This window comes from Pseudorca crassidens, chromosome 2 (genome assembly GCF_039906515.1).
Source record: "Pseudorca crassidens isolate mPseCra1 chromosome 2, mPseCra1.hap1, whole genome shotgun sequence".
Lineage (NCBI taxonomy): Eukaryota > Metazoa > Chordata > Mammalia > Artiodactyla > Delphinidae > Pseudorca > Pseudorca crassidens.
In genome coordinates, this window is record NC_090297.1 from 9,377,683 (window position 1) to 9,394,712 (window position 17,030).

At 57.2% G+C, this 17,030-nt stretch overlaps 1 protein-coding gene across 3 annotated transcripts in view; it reads left to right on the forward strand.

Annotated features, from left to right (window-relative positions):
* Positions 1–2,369: 2,369 nt before the first annotated feature.
* The window catches only part of TNFRSF1B (TNF receptor superfamily member 1B), a 36,253-nt gene continuing 21,592 nt past the window's right edge, over positions 2,370–17,030 (forward strand). For all 3 annotated transcript variants that reach the window (XM_067720868.1, XM_067720878.1, XM_067720884.1), the window contains exon 1: positions 2,370–2,511. In XM_067720868.1, coding sequence (XP_067576969.1) covers positions 2,434–2,511 — 78 coding nt within the window. In that variant the 5' untranslated portion in view covers positions 2,370–2,433. The remainder of the gene's footprint in view (positions 2,512–17,030) is intronic.

The following is a 17,030-nucleotide window of genomic DNA, read 5'->3' on the forward strand; positions in this document are numbered from 1 at the left end:
CAAAACCCTCTCCCCAGCCACACTCGGCAGTCAAGAGAGGAGTCGCCGGGTCCTCCCACACCCAGGCAGGATCCAGCCTGGGTTCAGCTGGAGAAGGGGAGAAACTCCACCCTGGAGAAAAGACTGTAGCTCTATTGAGTTCCCAGGGCAGCACTGGACTCTCATCTGGTAGACCAGAAGGTTCTTCCTGCCTGAGAGTGCCTGGAAAAGCTCCAGGACCTGCGCAGGATTTCATGCAGAGTCTGGGAAAAGATAGGTCCCCCGAGCAAGTGTAACAAGGAGTGAGACTTTCTCCTTAGACCCTCGCCTGTTATCTGCCTGCGCTCAGCTCCAGGCCCTGCCATCTTGTCCCCCCACCCCCCCCACCCCCTCCACTGCAGTGGGCTGACCCGAACAAACTACATTTCCCAGGTTCCTTTGCTAAGTGGCTCCTGTCTTAGGTTTGGTCAATGGGAGTCACTGGTGGGAGATTGTAGGGTGGGAGGAAGAGAGAAGCCGGATATTTTCTTCCTCTCTGCTTCACGCGCGTCTCTAACAGTGGCTCTGTCTCCTCCACGGTTCCAGATGCCCCCAGATGCCCCAGCTCCTGGCTTTGGTAACGCCACTTCCGGCCCCAGAGATGGTGGTGGCTTCTTGCAGTTGTTAATCTCAGACTAGTCTCCCTTTCCTCTAATTGTTCTTTTAATTTCTCTAACATCTTTACAGCCAGTTCCTCTGTATTAAGTACCTTGTACAGAATCACTAGAGAGAGGGTTTGCTTTCCTGTTGGCTTGGCTGTCACCCACCTCTTGGAGTCCAGTTGGTGGAGCTGGGGTGGAAGGTGGGATCCCAGGAGGATCCCCACGTTTGGGTGGTGGTGTTGCCACCCCCTGGGATGGGGAGCCATTGGAGGCAATGAGTCAGTGGGGCCCACTGGGTTTGAGGTGTGTAGGGGGCATCCATGGAGAACGGTTTGCTCCTGTTTTCACCAGGTGACACCCCACTCCTGGCCTTTGGCTCTCTCTTATGGATCAGGGACTCCTCCAAACTGCTCCCAGACAAGACTTGTAAGGGCCAGAAGAAAGCTTCATGCTAGCTTTAGAGTCTGACCCTCTCTGCAGAGTTAAGGTTGTGGGCTGTGCTAGCCTCGCCCTTAGCATGGCCCATGTCTTAGAAACGTGTGGAAACCAGGTAATTTCCCAGTCTCATGATCAGGAGGTGGGATTTTCAATCCGCCAAGTGTCACTTCCCAGTTTCTCACTCAGCACCTAGAAGCATCATCCTTGCTGTCTCCATCACAGGGGTTGGTGGCCCAGAGCAGGGGTCCCCGGACCTCGCTTGGGGCAGCCTGCAGTGAGGGAACAGAATAGCCTCCCCTCCTGCCACCCTGCCCCTCAGAAACGCCCTATGTGCTGGGGGCAAGGACTCCCAGGGCTGGGGGAATATGTTCTGGTCCCGCAGGGCTGGCCCTGGTATTAGGGTTGGCACTCAAAGCACAGGGGGTGCAGCTGGAAGCTGGAGTGGGTGCTCAGATGTCAACTCCAGGGGAACCAGCCCTCACGGCCCTTGGCCTGGGCCAGCCCCACTCTGGGCTCCCACAGCTTTCTGTCCTAGCCTCTGTTTACTGGTCAGCCACCTGGACAGGGGACTCAAGAAGGAGGTCAGGGCAGGCTCCGGCTCACTCTGAGGAGGGCATGAGGAATGCTTAAGGATAAATGAGCAAATGAATAACAGTAATTACAGCTAAGATGTATACAGAACTTATTAAGTTACTTATATACTTACTTCGTAAGTTTACATACATATATAATATATACTATAGTATGTGTGTTATATAACTTTCAATCTTCAGTCTACCTCTGTGAGGTTAATGCAGAGATGCAGACCCAGGTGGTCTGGCTCTAAAGTCAGATAACGTCTAATGAGGGAATAATTTAGAACGCCCGTGAGCTAATGTCAGTTGTGTGGGATGTTTCACCAAATTCGTGCCCCACCGCCAAGGGAGTGGGGAGCCTGCAAGAGGTGGGAGGGGTAGGTGGACGCAGGGCAGGTCGAGAGACAAAACTTCGGGGCAGCCGCAAGCCTGGTGGGAGCCCAACCCCAATGCGGATCTCCTGCCCCCTCTCCCATCCCACCAGCCCCGCTGGGAAGGGTGACTCGAAGGGGAGGGGACGTTAGAAGGAGGCTGGAGGGTCTCAGAGGGCTGGGAGTGGCTGGCGCTGGAGGTATGGACCCAGCGCTAGGTCGGCAGAGCTGGCGTGGGGGGTGGGGGTTGGGGGCGGGGCGGCCGGCTGTGTGGGGCGGGGAGGAGGTGTGTCCACACCCCGCCCCGCCCCGCCCCCCGGCCTCTCTTTGGCCGCGCGCCGGCTTTCGCTTTCAGTCGGAGGCGCCAGAGGCAGCGGAGCGGGAGCGGAGGCGCGAGGGCGCAAGGGGCCCGCCGAGCCGCCTGCACCCATGGTGCCCACCGCCTTCTGGGCCGCGCTGGCCGTCGGACTGCAGCTCTGGGCCGCAGGGCACGCCGTGCCCACCCAGGTAGGTGACTCGCGCAACCCTGTCTGGGGCGGGGGGGGGGGGGCGCCATGCCATCCACCCCAGGCTGGCGCGCGTCCCCCGCCTCGGGGCGTCCGGGGCGCCGTGACAGGGGTGCGGGGCTCGGAGCGACGGAGGCGCCGCACCCGCCACACCGGATCAGATGCACGCCGCTGGAGACCCTCTGGGGACCCCGGGTTTGGCACACGTGCGCCCGGGGCCGGAACTCTGGCCACCGCGACCCGGAGTCTCACCTTGGTCCCTCCGCCGTCGGTGGCCGGCCAGCGGGCCCTGGGCAGATCCCAGCCAGACTGTGAAACCCAACTCCCGTTATCCCTGCGACCCCTGGCCTCTCCGGGGTGACTTGGGGGTGGGGGTAGGCAGTGATCTGTACTGGGGCTCTGTCCCCACTACAGATGCCTGGCACCTTCTTCAGAAGACTTCCTCCCTTCTGAGCTACGGTTTTCCTCTTTCTTAGAAATACTGGGGCTGCGTGTGTAAAAGAACAGGACCAGGTGTGCAGTAGCATCTAATAAGGGCACAGTCAGACTGTGGACTGTCTTCCATGCCCTTTGCCCAGACGCCTTCCCCAGGACCCACCTGGAGTGTCCAGTGGCCACTTCAGAGCCTGCCGTCTGTGGACTCTGGGGTGATAGGGAGAGAGACAGTGCCCTCAGGTTCCCCTGGGCTGACCTCCCCAAGGATCTGTGAGCTCTGGGCGACAGGGGTGAGGGAGGACTTCTGGGCTGGTTATCAAGACAAACATGATGTCTAAGGGGCTCCAGGAAAATGGAGAGAGCAGAGACCCCAGAGCTGTTATTCAGCGCTAACTGCACCCACCACAATAGCAAGGGAGAGAGAGTGTACAGAGGATTGTTCCACCTTTGCCTCTTGTGGCTGTCTCCATGGTCTGCTAAGACAGAATAGCCCCATTTTGGACTTACCTGGTGCCGCAGTGGTTAAGAATCCGCCTGCCAATGCAGGGGACACGGGTTCGAGCTCTGGTCCGGGAAGATCCCACATGCAGCGGAGCAACTAAGCCCGTGCGCCACAACTACTAAGACTGCGCGCCTAGAGTCTGTGCTCCACAACAAGGGAAGCCACCGCAATGAGAAGCCCGCAACAAAGAGTAGTCCCCGCTCATCACAACTAGAGAAAGACTGCGTGCAGCAACAAAGACCCAACGCAGCCAAAAACAAACAAACAAAAAAATTAATTAATTGATTAATTTTAAAAAAAGAATAGCCCCATTTTGCAGAGAAGGAAAACTGAGGCTCAGCAAACTCCTTGTGTTTCATGGAAGGGCATGGGGGGGCTCTCTTTCTTCCAAAGGGACGCCTCTTCCTTTCCCCTCTTGTCTGGGAGGAGGTGTGCCTCATCCTTTCCTCACGATCTTACCCTGATGGATGGGTGTGTGCTGACCCATCTGGATATCTTGACCAGGGAGGAAGGTGGGAGGTGGCATTGACTCATGTGAGGTGACTCACTGGCTAAGGCTAAAGACACCTTTAGAGTTCAGTTCTCAAGGGCAGAGGATGGAGGTGGTCAGACCAGAATTGACTCATTCACAGTTGGTGCCAGGGTGGGATCTGGGGGCGCTGCCCCAGAGGTTGTTCTGTAAACAGAGGAGGTCAGGAGAGTCCCAGGTCTGAGACTCGAGTGTGGATGCTGATGGCTTTGGTCCCTAGCCTGACTGCAGTGTGCCAAGACTAGGGGCATCACTGTGCCTCAGCGAACCTGGGGACATATGAGCCCCTGGGGGGAGGAGGCACAGGGCTTCTCTGCAGGACAGCAGCTCCTAGTCTTGGAGTTGCTTGAGGGGTTCTCCTGAGTCTCTCACTTCCCTCCCGTGTGCCCAGCTCCTGTATCAGCTCAGGTTCCCTCCTCCGGAACTGTCTTCACAGCCTTTTAGCTGGTCCCCTGGCCCCTGCCCCCTCTCCCACTGATCCTCCTTGGTGGCATCGCTGGGGTGGCCCTCCTCAAATTGGAGTGCCTCTCTCCCTGCCTGGGAAGCAAAAGGCTCCCAGTGGCCAAGGCAGAAACTCCCCCAGGTGTCTCAGGCCAGAGCGAGTGAGGTCTCCGGGTGTTTCCTGCCACCCCTCTGCATCGTACCCTATACCCTACGAAACACGGCCATTGTGTATCTTCGTACTCCATGCTGTCTCTCTCCGTGGTGCACCCTTTCCCCCATCCTTAAGGGTCTTTTGCACGTTTCCCCCCACCCCCCACGCCAAAGCCTTTCCTCACTCTCCCAGTTGGATTTTTAAAAAAATTTATTTATTTTCTATTTTATTTATTTTTTTGGCTGCATTGGGTCTTCGTTGCTGTGTGTGGGCTTTCTCTAGTTGCGGCGAGCTGGGACTACTCTTCACTGCGGTGCGTGGGCTTCTCATTGCGGCGGCTTCTCTTGTTGCAGAGCACGAGCTCTAGGCGCGCGGGCTTCAGTAGTTGTGGTTCTCGGGCCCTAAGGCACAGGCTTAGTAGTTGTGGCACACGGGCTTAGTTCCTCCGAGGCATGTGGGATCTTCCCGGGCCAGGGCTCGAACCCGTGTCCCCTGCATTGGCAGGAGGATTCTTAACCACTTGTGCCACCAGGAGAGTCCTTCCCAGTTGGATTTGATCCTCTGCTCTTTGAACTCCCAGCCTTTCATCCCTCTCTAGGACAGACTACATTCTGCTTTTTAATCTGGTTGTGTTTTATCCACCTCAATCGATGGAAAGTTCCTTGAGGGCAGGTACTGGGGGGTCTTCCTCCTTATTATCTGCACCGCAATAGCACCTGTTGTTTGAATGCCTACTAAGTACCAGGCAGCATGCTTAGGATCTAACTACAGAATCTTGCTGAAACCTTCCTTATAGCAACTCTTAAAAGGTGGCGTTCCCATTTAGAGATGTGGAAGCCTGAGGCTCAGAGAGGTTATGGTATTTCCCAGGATTATAGAACTGGAGGGTAGGGGGTGGGGAGGTTCGAATGCAGGTCTGCCTGATTCCAAAGCTCTTCTTACTCTACCCTCCCCATGCCTGTATCCCCCGTCTGCCCCCACCCGGGTCCCTGGCACACAGTGGATACTCAGTTGTGTCAGATGTAATAAATCAAGTTGTAGAAAGAGCCCCAGGGAGACCTGAGCTGCTGCAGGCGTGGCAGAATCACTTTGGCTGCAGGGTGTTTGCCTCCTTTAAAAGCTGTATTTGCTGGCTGGTGTGGAATGCATCATTCATTCATCTCGTCATCCATTCATTCAGCAGACAAATGCCAGTACAGCTGGCAGGATAGGTGAGCATTTGGTGTCATCTAAGGGGGATGGGCAGGGCTCTAGCTGTCTGGCTTTCTGTTGTTGCTGGGAGGGGGCTGAGGGGATCTCTACCTGCTGGGTTGGCCTGAGGCTGAGGGGCCTCAATACCTAGGGGCCTGGGGCCAGCTCGAGTTAGGGGAGAGGTTGGGGACTCCTAGCTTGGCCTGGGGACATTAGCCTTTGGTGGAGATGGGTGATCCAGGGTACCTGCAGTCCTGGGATGTCTCTTTGTCCCCTGTCTAATATGCCAGAGGGGAACCTGTTTGCTGACTGAGGATGTGATCCTCACTGTGGTCCTGGGTTTGGCCCAGTGGCTCCTGGAGGAGTAGCCAAGAAGGTTGCAGGGGGAGAGTTTTTTTTTGTTTGTTTTTTTGGTTTTTTTTTTGTGGTACGCGGGCCTCTCACTGTTGTGGCCTCTCCCATTGCGGAGCACAGGCTCCGGACGCGCAGGCTCAGCGGCCATGGCTCACGGGCCCAGCCGCTCTGTGGCATATGGGATCTTCCTGGACCGGGGCATGAACCTGTGTCCTCTGCATCGGCAGGCCGACTCTCAACTACCGCGCCACCAGGGAAGCCCAGGGGGAGAGTTTTGATGCCATCCGTGGGGTGTTTGTGTGTGTGTTTCATTCAGCTCTACACATCAACTTAGTTCTCAGGTTTATGCCATGTGGGCTGCTTTTCCATTGCTCAGACATGCCACACACACCCCTGCCTCAGGGCCTTTGCACTTGCTTCCCCTTTACCTTGAATGCTCCTCCCGTTGATATCCTCTGGTCTCCTTCCTGCACTTTCTTTTGCTGAAATGAATTCTTCTCAGGAATGCCTTCTCTGGCCATCCTACCTATAAAAGCTCCCCACCAGGTACTCTCACTCCCCTGACCTGCTTTGTTTTCCTCTGTAACACTCATGGCCTATTATATTTCTTTCACTTGCATTGTGTCTTTCTACTGGAGTGTTAAGCATGGTGAGGGCAGGGACTTGTTCACTTGTTCATAGCCTAGAAGAGGATTTCTTGTTCTCAGTTCTCTTGGCATTCGGGCCATGTGGTTGCTGTGGGAGTCGTCCTGCGAGTTATAAGATGTTTAGCAGCATCCCTGGCCTCCACCCACTAGATGCCAGCAGCACAGTCCTTCATTTGGGACAGTTAAAAGCGTCTCCAGAGGCTGCAAAATGTCTCCTGGGGGAGTTGCCTCAGTTGAGAACCATTGGCTTAGAACGGTGCCTGGCACGTAGCGGGTGCTAAAAAATACTGAATTAATGTCCAAAAGTATTCATCTGACCTTCATAATGACCCTGCTTTATGGATGAGACAGAAGAGTTTGGAAAGCCAGTGGTGGCAGGGCTGGGCTCCAGTTCGTCTCACTCTGTCTGGGATATTTCTCTGGGTTCTTCCTCTGCTGTGTTGAGTCTGCTGAGGCTAGCGGTGCTCTCCCCAAAGTGCTCACCCGCCCACATCCCCCTCCTGGCTCGTGACAGGGCCACCCACTGGCAGTGACTCAAGAGCCCAGGAAGCATGTGACTTGCCCAGAAGCAGGCAGCGAGGGAAGCCAGGGGTTACGGTGGAGAGAAGGGTGCTATGAAGGGAAACAGAAACAAAGTGGAGTTGCTGTGGCTCCCGCTTCTGGACGCCCCGCCAGGCCCCAGGGAAGCAATATTGATGACTTAGAAGAAACGCTCTGGCCTCAGAACTGGACAGACCTTGGCTCACTTCTTACTTTGCTGTTTATAGACTGTGTGGCCTTGACAAGTCTTTCCATCTCTGGGAGCCTGCCTCTGTGTTCCCATCTGTGAAATAGAAATGATCCCTCACCTCACTGGCTGGTTGTCAGGATTGAAAGTGCTTTATATGCTGTGCAGCCCATTGGTGACTATTTGAGCATCTGTGGCTTCGCAGGGCCTGGGAGTCACCGTGGAGGCGGATTCCCTGTCTCTGAGCCACAGGGCTCTGAGGTAGGGGGGGCAGACCTCCACTTGCCCAGAGCTCCTGCCCAGCATCCCTGAGGACAGTTTCCCTCCTGCCCGCCTTCTCCTGGCTATGCTTCCTGATCCAGAGCCCGCGTCCTAGGGCCTCTCACACCACCTACCCAACTGCCTGGCCTTAGGAGCCTGGCATGTGGCACAGGCTGCGGGGTCAGGAAATCCTCCCCTCCCCCTCCCAACTCCTTTCAGTGAGTGACAGGTGCTGGATTTCATTTGAGGGTGAGCAAGGGGCACATGTGGCATAGAATAGAGGAGTCTCATGACCTCTCTGTGAAGGGGATGCAGAAGGCCTCGACTTTCCCACCTGCAAGATGGGCATGGGCTGATTCCAGGCTGTCTTTAAAATCTCTTCCATCTCTGAGCTCCGTGATCCAGAAGGCTGTATTTACCTGTAACCCTGAAAAGGGGAAGCTTTGTGAAGGCTCTTCTGAGGTCATGCTGTCCATCCCCCAGCCTCCAAGTGATTTCCGAGACAGCAGGACCCTGAGGAAGGAGCACTGGCCTGGGGCCCGAGAGACCAGAGTTCCCATCTGTACACTGTGGTCACCGGCTCACTGTGTGACCTCGCTCGGGTTACTTAACCTCTCTGGGCCTAAGCACCCCTATCTATAAAACCCAACAGCACTGATCCTGACACTCCCTTGGAATGTTGGGGAAGTATCAGTGTTGCCTGTGCTTGATGGAGGCCACAGACTGGGGGCGAGGGGGGTCTAAGAGTTTTCCCAGGAAGGAGAGTCCACCACTCCCCACCATTAATATCTTTGATTCCCAGTCTCTCTTCTTGCTGACCTCAGTCCCACTTGTTTTAGCTGGAACGATTTCCTTGACTCAGGCCGCAGTAGCTTCAAGAATTCCTGGCTGCTGGTTAGCTGGCATCCGAGACAAGACGCAGAACAGGCTTCACGTGTTTCCCACCTCCCTGCCCCCTACTACCTAATTAGCCCCTCTTAAAGTTCAGAAGCCAGACCCTTTGGGGCACCACGGGAAAGTCCGTGCTGTGGGCATCACTGCGGGGCCCGCCGCCTGGGATCCCACAGGTTCGGGGAAGCCTTGAGTGCGGGGTGGGGGGTGGGCTTCCTTGAAGAAGGCTTTGTCACCTGTGATGGACTCACAGCTGTCCCCCTGGTTCTGAGTCCCAGGGCTTTGGGTGTTTGTGCCCCTCTGCTGAGATGTTGACTGTGGGGCTGGGACTCTGGGGCCCACGGTCATTTTCCATCGTGTCGTGTCATGAGGTCACAGGTGGTGGTGACATCACTGTGGTTTGGGGCACTCGAGGTGCGAGCCCAGGAAGAGAAAGTGTCTGTTCACCGACGGGGGTTTGAAGGAGTCGATTTCCATCTGCCCCAGGTGTGAGCAGTGCTGGGGGGGTTGGGGGGCGGGGCAGCTGTGCAGGAGAGTCCAGACTCCAGCTCTGGTCTGTCTCTGCCCTGGTGGCCTGTTGACCGTGACACACCGCCCTAGCTCTCAGCCTCCACTTCCTCTTTTCAGAAGAGGGGAGGTTGGAACAAGCTGCATCTCAGGTGTCACCTGCGGAGGTTGAGGATCGCAAGACTATCCATTTTGTTACTAGAACAAGACCTGTTAGCCGGCTCACACGGCTGCAGAGCCCATCTCCCAGGCCCCGGGCCGGCCAGCCGTCCTCCCGTTCTTGGTAGCAGATACTGAGTGGGCACACGTGGGGACAACTGGCAGTGTGGGGTGACGTCGAGGGACACGGCTGGATCCCTTTGGCCAGCAAACCACTACTCTGCCCCCAGCTTCAGAGCTGGGACCCCGGGTTGATTCAGTGCTTTGGCTGGAGGAAATCCCCAGGGGCTTTTGTTTTCCTCTGCTGTCCAGACAGGGGCCCACCTGTCTGTTTCCACCTGAGCCTGGCCCTGCAGTGGGTGTGGCTGACTTGGCCACATATTCGGGGAACCGAGAGGGCCTGAGGGTGAGAGCAGCACGGGGAGGGATTTGGGGCAGGGGGCCCTGGATGGGCATCTGCCGGACTGTCCGTGGAGAGCCTTTTCCAGTGCCATTCAGGAGAGATGCCGGAGGCTGCGGAAGGGACCGGAGCGTGGGGCTGGGAGTGGGGGTCCAGGGCCCAGCCCTGGCTCAGCCTCCAGCTCCGGAGGGCTTGACCAGTTCCCTTCTCCTCTCTGACCCCCAGCTGGCCCAGCTGGAAGTGGAGATCAGCAGAGACCTGGCCCAGCCTGGGTGTTAGACAAAGGGGAGGGGGAAGGGGATAGAGAGGGTGAGTGACTTTGGGCAGGAGGTGGCCTGCAGCTCCGGCCTCTGTGGGTCTCCAGCTCAAGGCCCAGGTCTGGACTTGACAGTGACTCTTAGGGAAGGGCTCCCAGCACTTGGCTTTAGTTACCGGGATGGCCGCCAGCATCCTGGGCACCCCTCCGTGTCCTCCGTCCTGCTGACCCAGAGCCCCGCTTCTGTCTGCCACGCGCAGAGGTTCAGCTTGTTCCTGGTGAGCCTGTCACCTCCTGCTCCGCGTTCACAAGCCCCCAGTTCTGCTCCTTCCTGTCCTGTCCTCCTAGCTCTCTCAAGCCCCTCCCCCCCCACCCCATGGCTTCACTCGCTTCCTGGCCTGGCCCCTTGGTCACCCCCGTCATCTTTTGACACCTTCCTGACTCTGTCCCCCACATGCCTCTTCCCGCAGTGACCACACAAGGATCTTTTTAAAAGCTGAGCCCTGGAGGGTGGTCAGGATCGGGCTGAGTGGATGCCAGGAGTGGGGATAGCAGGGGATAGCAGCTGGGTGGATGCCAGGAGTGGGGATAGCAGGGGATAGCAGCTGAGTGGATGCCAGGAGTGGGGATAGCAGGGGATAGCAGCTGAGTGGATGCCAGGAGTGGGGGTAGCAGGGGATAGCAGCTGGGTGGATGCCAGGAGTGGGGATAGCAGGGGATGGATAGCAGCTGGGCCATGCTGGCTGGAGCAACAGGCCTGTTAGGGGTGGCGATGGCACTTGAAGCTGTAGGCTGTTTAGGACCAGTTTCTGGAAGTAGTAAAAACTTTTAAAATTAAATTAAAACATTGTAGCAACTGTAACTTTTTTTTTTTAAGTAGTTATGTATTCAGTATTTTATTTATTTATTTTTGGCTGTGTTGGGTCTTCGTTTCTGTGCGAGGGCTTTCTCTAGTTGCGACGAGCGGGGGCCACGCTTCATCGCGGTGCACGGGCCTTTCACTGTCGCGGCCTCTCGTTGCGGAGCGCAGGCTCCAGACGCGCAGGCTCACGGGCCCAGCTGCTCTGCGGCATCTGGGATCTTCCCAGACCAGGGCTCGAACCCATGTCCCCTGCATTGGCAGGCAGATTCTCAACGACTGTGCCCACCAGGAAAGCCCACCACTGTAATTTGTAGAGCGTTTACTAAGCACTTTACATGTGTTATCTCATTTAATCCTCACAACAGTCCCATGAGGTATATACTGTTATCAGTTCCATTCTGCAGATGAGAAGACTGAGGTTTTTTAGCCTCATTTATTTAAAAAAAAAACAAAACAAAACTCCTTCGATGCTGCCCTCCAATAGAGGGGAGTCTGGATTCAAAGCCAGGCATCTTTTTTCCAGTGACTGTGCTTTCGGCTACCACACTCACTTCCTATCAGGAGTTGAGGCAACGGGGAGCCACTGATAGTTTTTGAGTGAGGGAGTGACCAGAGCAGAGGGTGTATTAGGAAGATCACCCAGGCCTCAGTGGGAAGGACAGATGAGGTGGAGAGAATGTTGCAATAGTTTAGGCGAGAGCTCTGGCTGAGAGGTTAGTGGCAGAACGGGAAGGAAGGATCAAAGGCTTCAGGGAGGTGGAGTTGGGCTTTGGGCTGGACCAATGACCTAGGGTGGAGACAGAGACACTCAGGAGAAAGGGGAGCCGTCCCTCTCCACCCCATCCTGCAACATGAGGCGCCTATGGCATCAGCCCTGTCCCTGCGACCTGACCGTGGACAGTGTCACCCTCGTGTATTCCTGGAGTTCTCGTGCTCAGCCCCAGGGTGAACCCGGCTTCGCTCACCCTGGCCGCTGCTGGGGTGGACATGAGGCTGGGCAGGGCTGGCCTTTGCATCTCAGGCATGAAATGTGATGAGCCCCCCATGGGCAGAGGGTCAGGATTCCTGGGGGCCTGCCTGCCTCTGTTGCCAGGACCTTGGGACCTTCTCCCTGGGCTTTGGTTTTCCTCTCAGTGGTGAGGTGGGGATAAAAGGGCCCCCCTCTGTCACATTCCTTTGGGGTCTGGGAGAGTGCAGCAAACCCTGAGCGAGGACTGACGTCCGGGGGTGCTTCGTGGGTGCCAGGCATGGGTCTAATGCATTACATGCCCCGAGTGCCTTCTGTCCTCAAGGCCACCTGGGAAGGGTGTACCATTATCATCCCCATTTGATAGGAGAAGCAGTCGAGGCACAGAGGTTAAGCTTTGGGCTCAGGCTCTCAGCTCACCAGAGGCAGAGCCAAGATCCCACCCCAGACAGCCCCTTCCGAGCTCTGTGCTTAAACTGCCACCCAGAAGTCAGGGTGGTTGCGGTGGCCATGAGGGGCTCTGCCATTCTGGGGACGCCACCCTCTCTCTATATAAGCCCGTTTCCTGCCGAGTTCTCCTGCTAGCCCCAGCTCATTTCAACTAATTGGAAATGAAACCTTTTGCTTCTGTTAAACAATTCAGCATCTGTTAGGTACCCGCTGTGGGCTGTGCGCTGGGCTGGGTGTAGAGCCATGAGTAATAAAAACCCAACGACTAACGCTCAGCTCTCGCTGCCGCTGGGCATGGCGCACTCCACACGCCTTGGCCCAGTGAATCATAACAGCCCCATGAGGTGGGCACTGCTTTTGTCCCCGTTTCAGAGATGGCAAAACTGAGGCTGGTGAGTGGCAGAGCTGGGACCGAAACCCAGGTGTCTGGTTCAGAGCTCACGCTCGAGGGTGCAGACGGGGAGACACAGGGAAGCAAATGATTAACCGAAAGGTGGTCCATGAATTAGAGAGATATACCTGGGTTGTCGCTGGAGCCCTCAAGGGGGACCTCTGACCCCATCTGCGGGTCCGGAGAAGGTTTCCTTGAGATGATAGTGGAGAGGACTCTTGAAGGAAGCCAAAGAGTTAGCCCTGCAAGAGGGGAGGGCAGGATGTTTGGGCAGAGGTAGCAGCAGGAGGACACGTGAAGGAGGGTACCAGAGCCAGAGGGATGATGCAGGGTGAGGTGAAGACTGAGTGGGAGATGCTGGCAGGGCCCAGGCAGCGGCCCCCGGACCCCAAGCTGAGGACGTTGAGCTCAGGACAGACTTGGTGTAGGAAGGTGGCTTCAGGTCTGTCTGGGAAGCCTGAGGACCAAAAGTGAGGAGGTTGTAGGTGGTGGCTGGGCCTGGGGTGTGTGTGTTGGGAGGGGATGGAAAGGGTTAGGGTGTTTTCTGCAACTAGACCGAGGGTTCCTTGAGGGCAAGGACCACACCCCGGTATCTTTGTACCCCGGTGCTTAGCACAAAGCCTGACCCCAAGAACCGGATACCAGCCCGGGCTTCCTGTCCTCCCCCAGCTCACTTCTAAAGCGACATCACAGGCAGCAGGCCGGGAGTGGGATGTGTCACCCTTGGCCGCCGCCTGTGATGTGGTCGGTCCTCCTGACGTAGATGCCGTTCCTCTCCGTGATGACAGACGAGCCTCCACTGCCTGGCTCTGGCGTCATCGCCGTGTCAGCTGCACCCCGAAGTCTGCGGGACTCCCGAGAACCCCCTAAGATTGAAGCCAAAATGGTTCTGCTGTCTCTCAGAATATGCCAGGGCCCCAGGGACCTGCCATGGAAATGATGTGGTTTCTCTATTGGTTGAAGCCAGTTTCCCTCCCTGGGTCCTTGGGCAGACGCCTCTGCTCTGCTCCATGGCTGCAGTGTCTGTCCCTGGCATCCTGGAGACCCTTTTGCCTGGGAGAGTCATTGAACCCGCCCACACCTTGCTCACTGTGTGTTCTCCGGGGAGTCACTCTCCCTCTCTGGGCCTCTCCTCTGTGAAATGAGGGAGCAAGAGAAGACCACGGGGTATAAGCCTGTCTGGGGACACTGAGGGAGATGCGGCTGGGACTAGTTCTGCCGCTTGCTGGCTACGTGGCCCCGGACATGGTATCGTATCTCCGGAAGCCTCTGTTTCTGCATCTCTAAAATGGGGTGATGCTGACCTCGTTGTGTTGGTGCAGAGATAAAACAAGAGAATGCATGTGAGCGTGCTCACTCAGCACTGTCTGCACACCGTAGGTGCTACTCCTGGGTCGGAACAGTCCCTGTCTCTCCCACTTTGTGAAAAGAGAAGTTTTGTGGGGCATGTGTACTCCTCAAGCCTGAAGCTTCCCCCCGTGGCCTTCTTCCCACCACGTCCCCTTCCTGCTCTCACCCTGCCCAGGGGTGCTCCTGGGGAAGGCTGGGAGTGGGACCCCTTCCCAAGGGTACTGGCATCTAAGTGGGGGGCGGTGGGGGGGTCTCCAGAAAATCAAAAAGCCTTGGAGACCCCCGCAGTGCTTCGTCAGTGCTGGCAGGAAGGGCAGAGGGCGCTACGGCTTCAGTGCTTTCAGATGACACTGTCTTGCTGGCGGCCACTTCCTCCTCCCTCCCCAGGCCTGTCTTTCTTTGCCTTCCCCTCTCGCAGTCTATTTATAAATAGGAGAAGGGACTGAGGGCCCCCACCTTGGGGTGCATGCAGGGTCTTGGTCGGGGAGCAGAGAGGCAGGAAGTCAGCTGGCGCGGGGTTGCCCAATTCCCTGAGAAAGTGCGCTGACTCCACAATCAGAGGGTCTTGCCTGGCGCCATGGCCCTGCTGCTCACTGGGCGGACCCCAGTGCATTGCCCACCTTGCCCTAGTCTCCCTCCTCCAGCCCTGGCTGCTAGCTGTGTGGTTTCTGGTCCTCCAGGGTGAGAGTTGGGAGGAGTGGGAAAGAGAGGGAGTAGAGGGCGGGGAAAATTCATGCCACACCCACCAGGTAAGTCTGGTCCTGCTCTGGCTTTGCCCCCTGCCGGCCTCTGAGGCTCACCTTCTTTCAGGGACTCACAGCCACATCCCTGTCCCTTATCCTGGACACTGTGTCCTCTGGCCACTTAATGGACCCCTGGCTGCTGGGTTTCGGTCACTCACCCAGACTCTTTATTTTGGGGTCCCTTCACCCCTCCAGGTGTTCCGCTTGAGTAAAGTCCCTTGCAGACCACCCAAGGCCACTACCCTAGAAAGCCCACATCTGACCTGCAGGCATCCCCTCCTCCCTCTGCCTTAACGAGGCCCACTCCGCTGTCCCTGCAGCTGGCCTACTGCCGTCTCCTGACCTTGGGCTTCTTGAGGACTGGGCCTGGGGTCAGCCTGAGGGTGACTCCATAACTCCAAGGGTCACGGGTCAGCTTTCCCAGACCTGCTCTTGAGGAGGGAGGGAAACGCCCTCCACTGCAAGGCCTGCGTGGGCCACCGAGCGCCTCACCAAAATGGGGCCGCCTGCCCCCAGCGACTTGTCCTTGCCGTGCCTGTTCTTAGCTGAAACCAAGGCAGAGAGAGCCCGGTTCTAATATTCCATCCGACACAAGGCCACATGTGTGTCAGGGCCTTTGCGGACCCTTAGAGCGCCGCCCCCGGGTCCCCTGGGAGTATGGGAGAAGATGACGGACCCAAGTTAACACCCCCTGCCCCCCGCCTTTGCGCCTACAATGACCCGAGGAGGAAGGAGGAGGCCGGGCAAGGTGTTATGTCACTATTTTACGGATGACGGTGTTGAGGCTCAGAGAGTAAGTGATGTTCCCAAGTCCCCTAGGACCAGCACATCTATCCAGATCTTCTGAACTGGGGCCAAAGCTCCTCCTGTGAGGCCAGGTGTCCGTATACCTGGGGGGATGGGCATCTCCAGCCCCCCTCCTCCCAGGGGACACCTGCTCAGGCCGTCCTCACCCTCGGAGAGCGTTTGAGGGGCAGAGCTGGGGCAGGGAAGCCCCTCCCCACACCCACCCGCAGCCTCGCCTCACACCCCAGCCCCTACCTCCCAGGTCGTTGAGTTTATCCACCTCTCATGTGGGTGGGCCACCCCCCCACCCCATCCTCCTGAGGTCTTGGGAGGGGGCTGAGCTTTTTGATGCCCATCCTGAAGAAGCCAGAGCTGGAAAGGGCTTAGAACCTCAACCAGGCCACGCCACCATTTTACAGATGAGGAAGCTGAGGCACAGAGACGCTAGTTACCGCCCACAGTAGACGTGCCTGAGTGCGGGAGGGAGGACCTTTGGGGTGGGCCCAGGGCAGGGAGGGTCGAGATCCAGTCTTCCTGGGGCAGGGAAGGAACACAGAGCTGGAGGTGAGGAGACCTCTGAGGCTCGGTTTTCTCATCTGTGACTTGGGAATACCAATATTACCAACGTCACAGCACTGGAATGAGGAATCAGAGACGGTAACGCGTGTGAACAGCTCTGCACGATGCAAACTTCCAGGACAAGGTGCTGCCGTTCCTGTCTCCTAGCGCCCTCACCCTCTCCCTCACCTTCGCCCACCCTGGCCTAGCTGCCCTGGCCCCCTGGCTGTGCCTGGAACACGCGGAACACGTCCTCCCTGGGGCTTCTCGCCCCACCTTGCTTTTCCCTTTTCCTTAGCTCCTGCTGCCACCTCCCATTTTCCACTGTGCGTGTCTGTGTCTCCCCAGCTAGAGCCCAGCTTCCTGGGCAGGGACTTGCTTATGTTTGATGCTGAGTGCCCGGCACCTTCATGTTTGTTGAATGAATGAACGAACGTTTCCACCTTTGCCCCTGTCTTTCTCCACCACTAAATGAGAGGTCATCTGAGATCATCTCTAAGGTTCCTGCCAGCCCTGAGCTGCTGCCCCTCAGTCCCATCCCCACTTCTGGGCCGTGTTTCCCGGTCATCGGCTCCCACGTGTCCCTCCAGCACTTGACACAGCTGCAGATCGGCTGGGCCAACCCTCCCTGTTCACAGGCTCCTACCTTTGAGCCTTTGCTGACCCCACTCCTGCTTGCTGAGGAGCTGCCAGCTCCTGACAGGTCAAGGATCCCCGTGAAACAAGCAGTTCTGGGAAGGGCAGGGTCTCAGGTGCTGGATGTCCCTGCCCGCTGCAGGAGACGGGCTCTTCTGAGATTCCTGCGTGGTTACCTGGGAAACCAGGTCAGAGCTGAGGTCAGAGGGTGTTGGCCTGAGGCTGAGAGAGGTCCCTTGCACTGGTGTGTGTGTGTGTGTGTGAAAGAGAGAGAGAGAGAGAGGAAGAGAGGGAGGGAGGGAGGGAGAGGGTGCGTGTGCCCG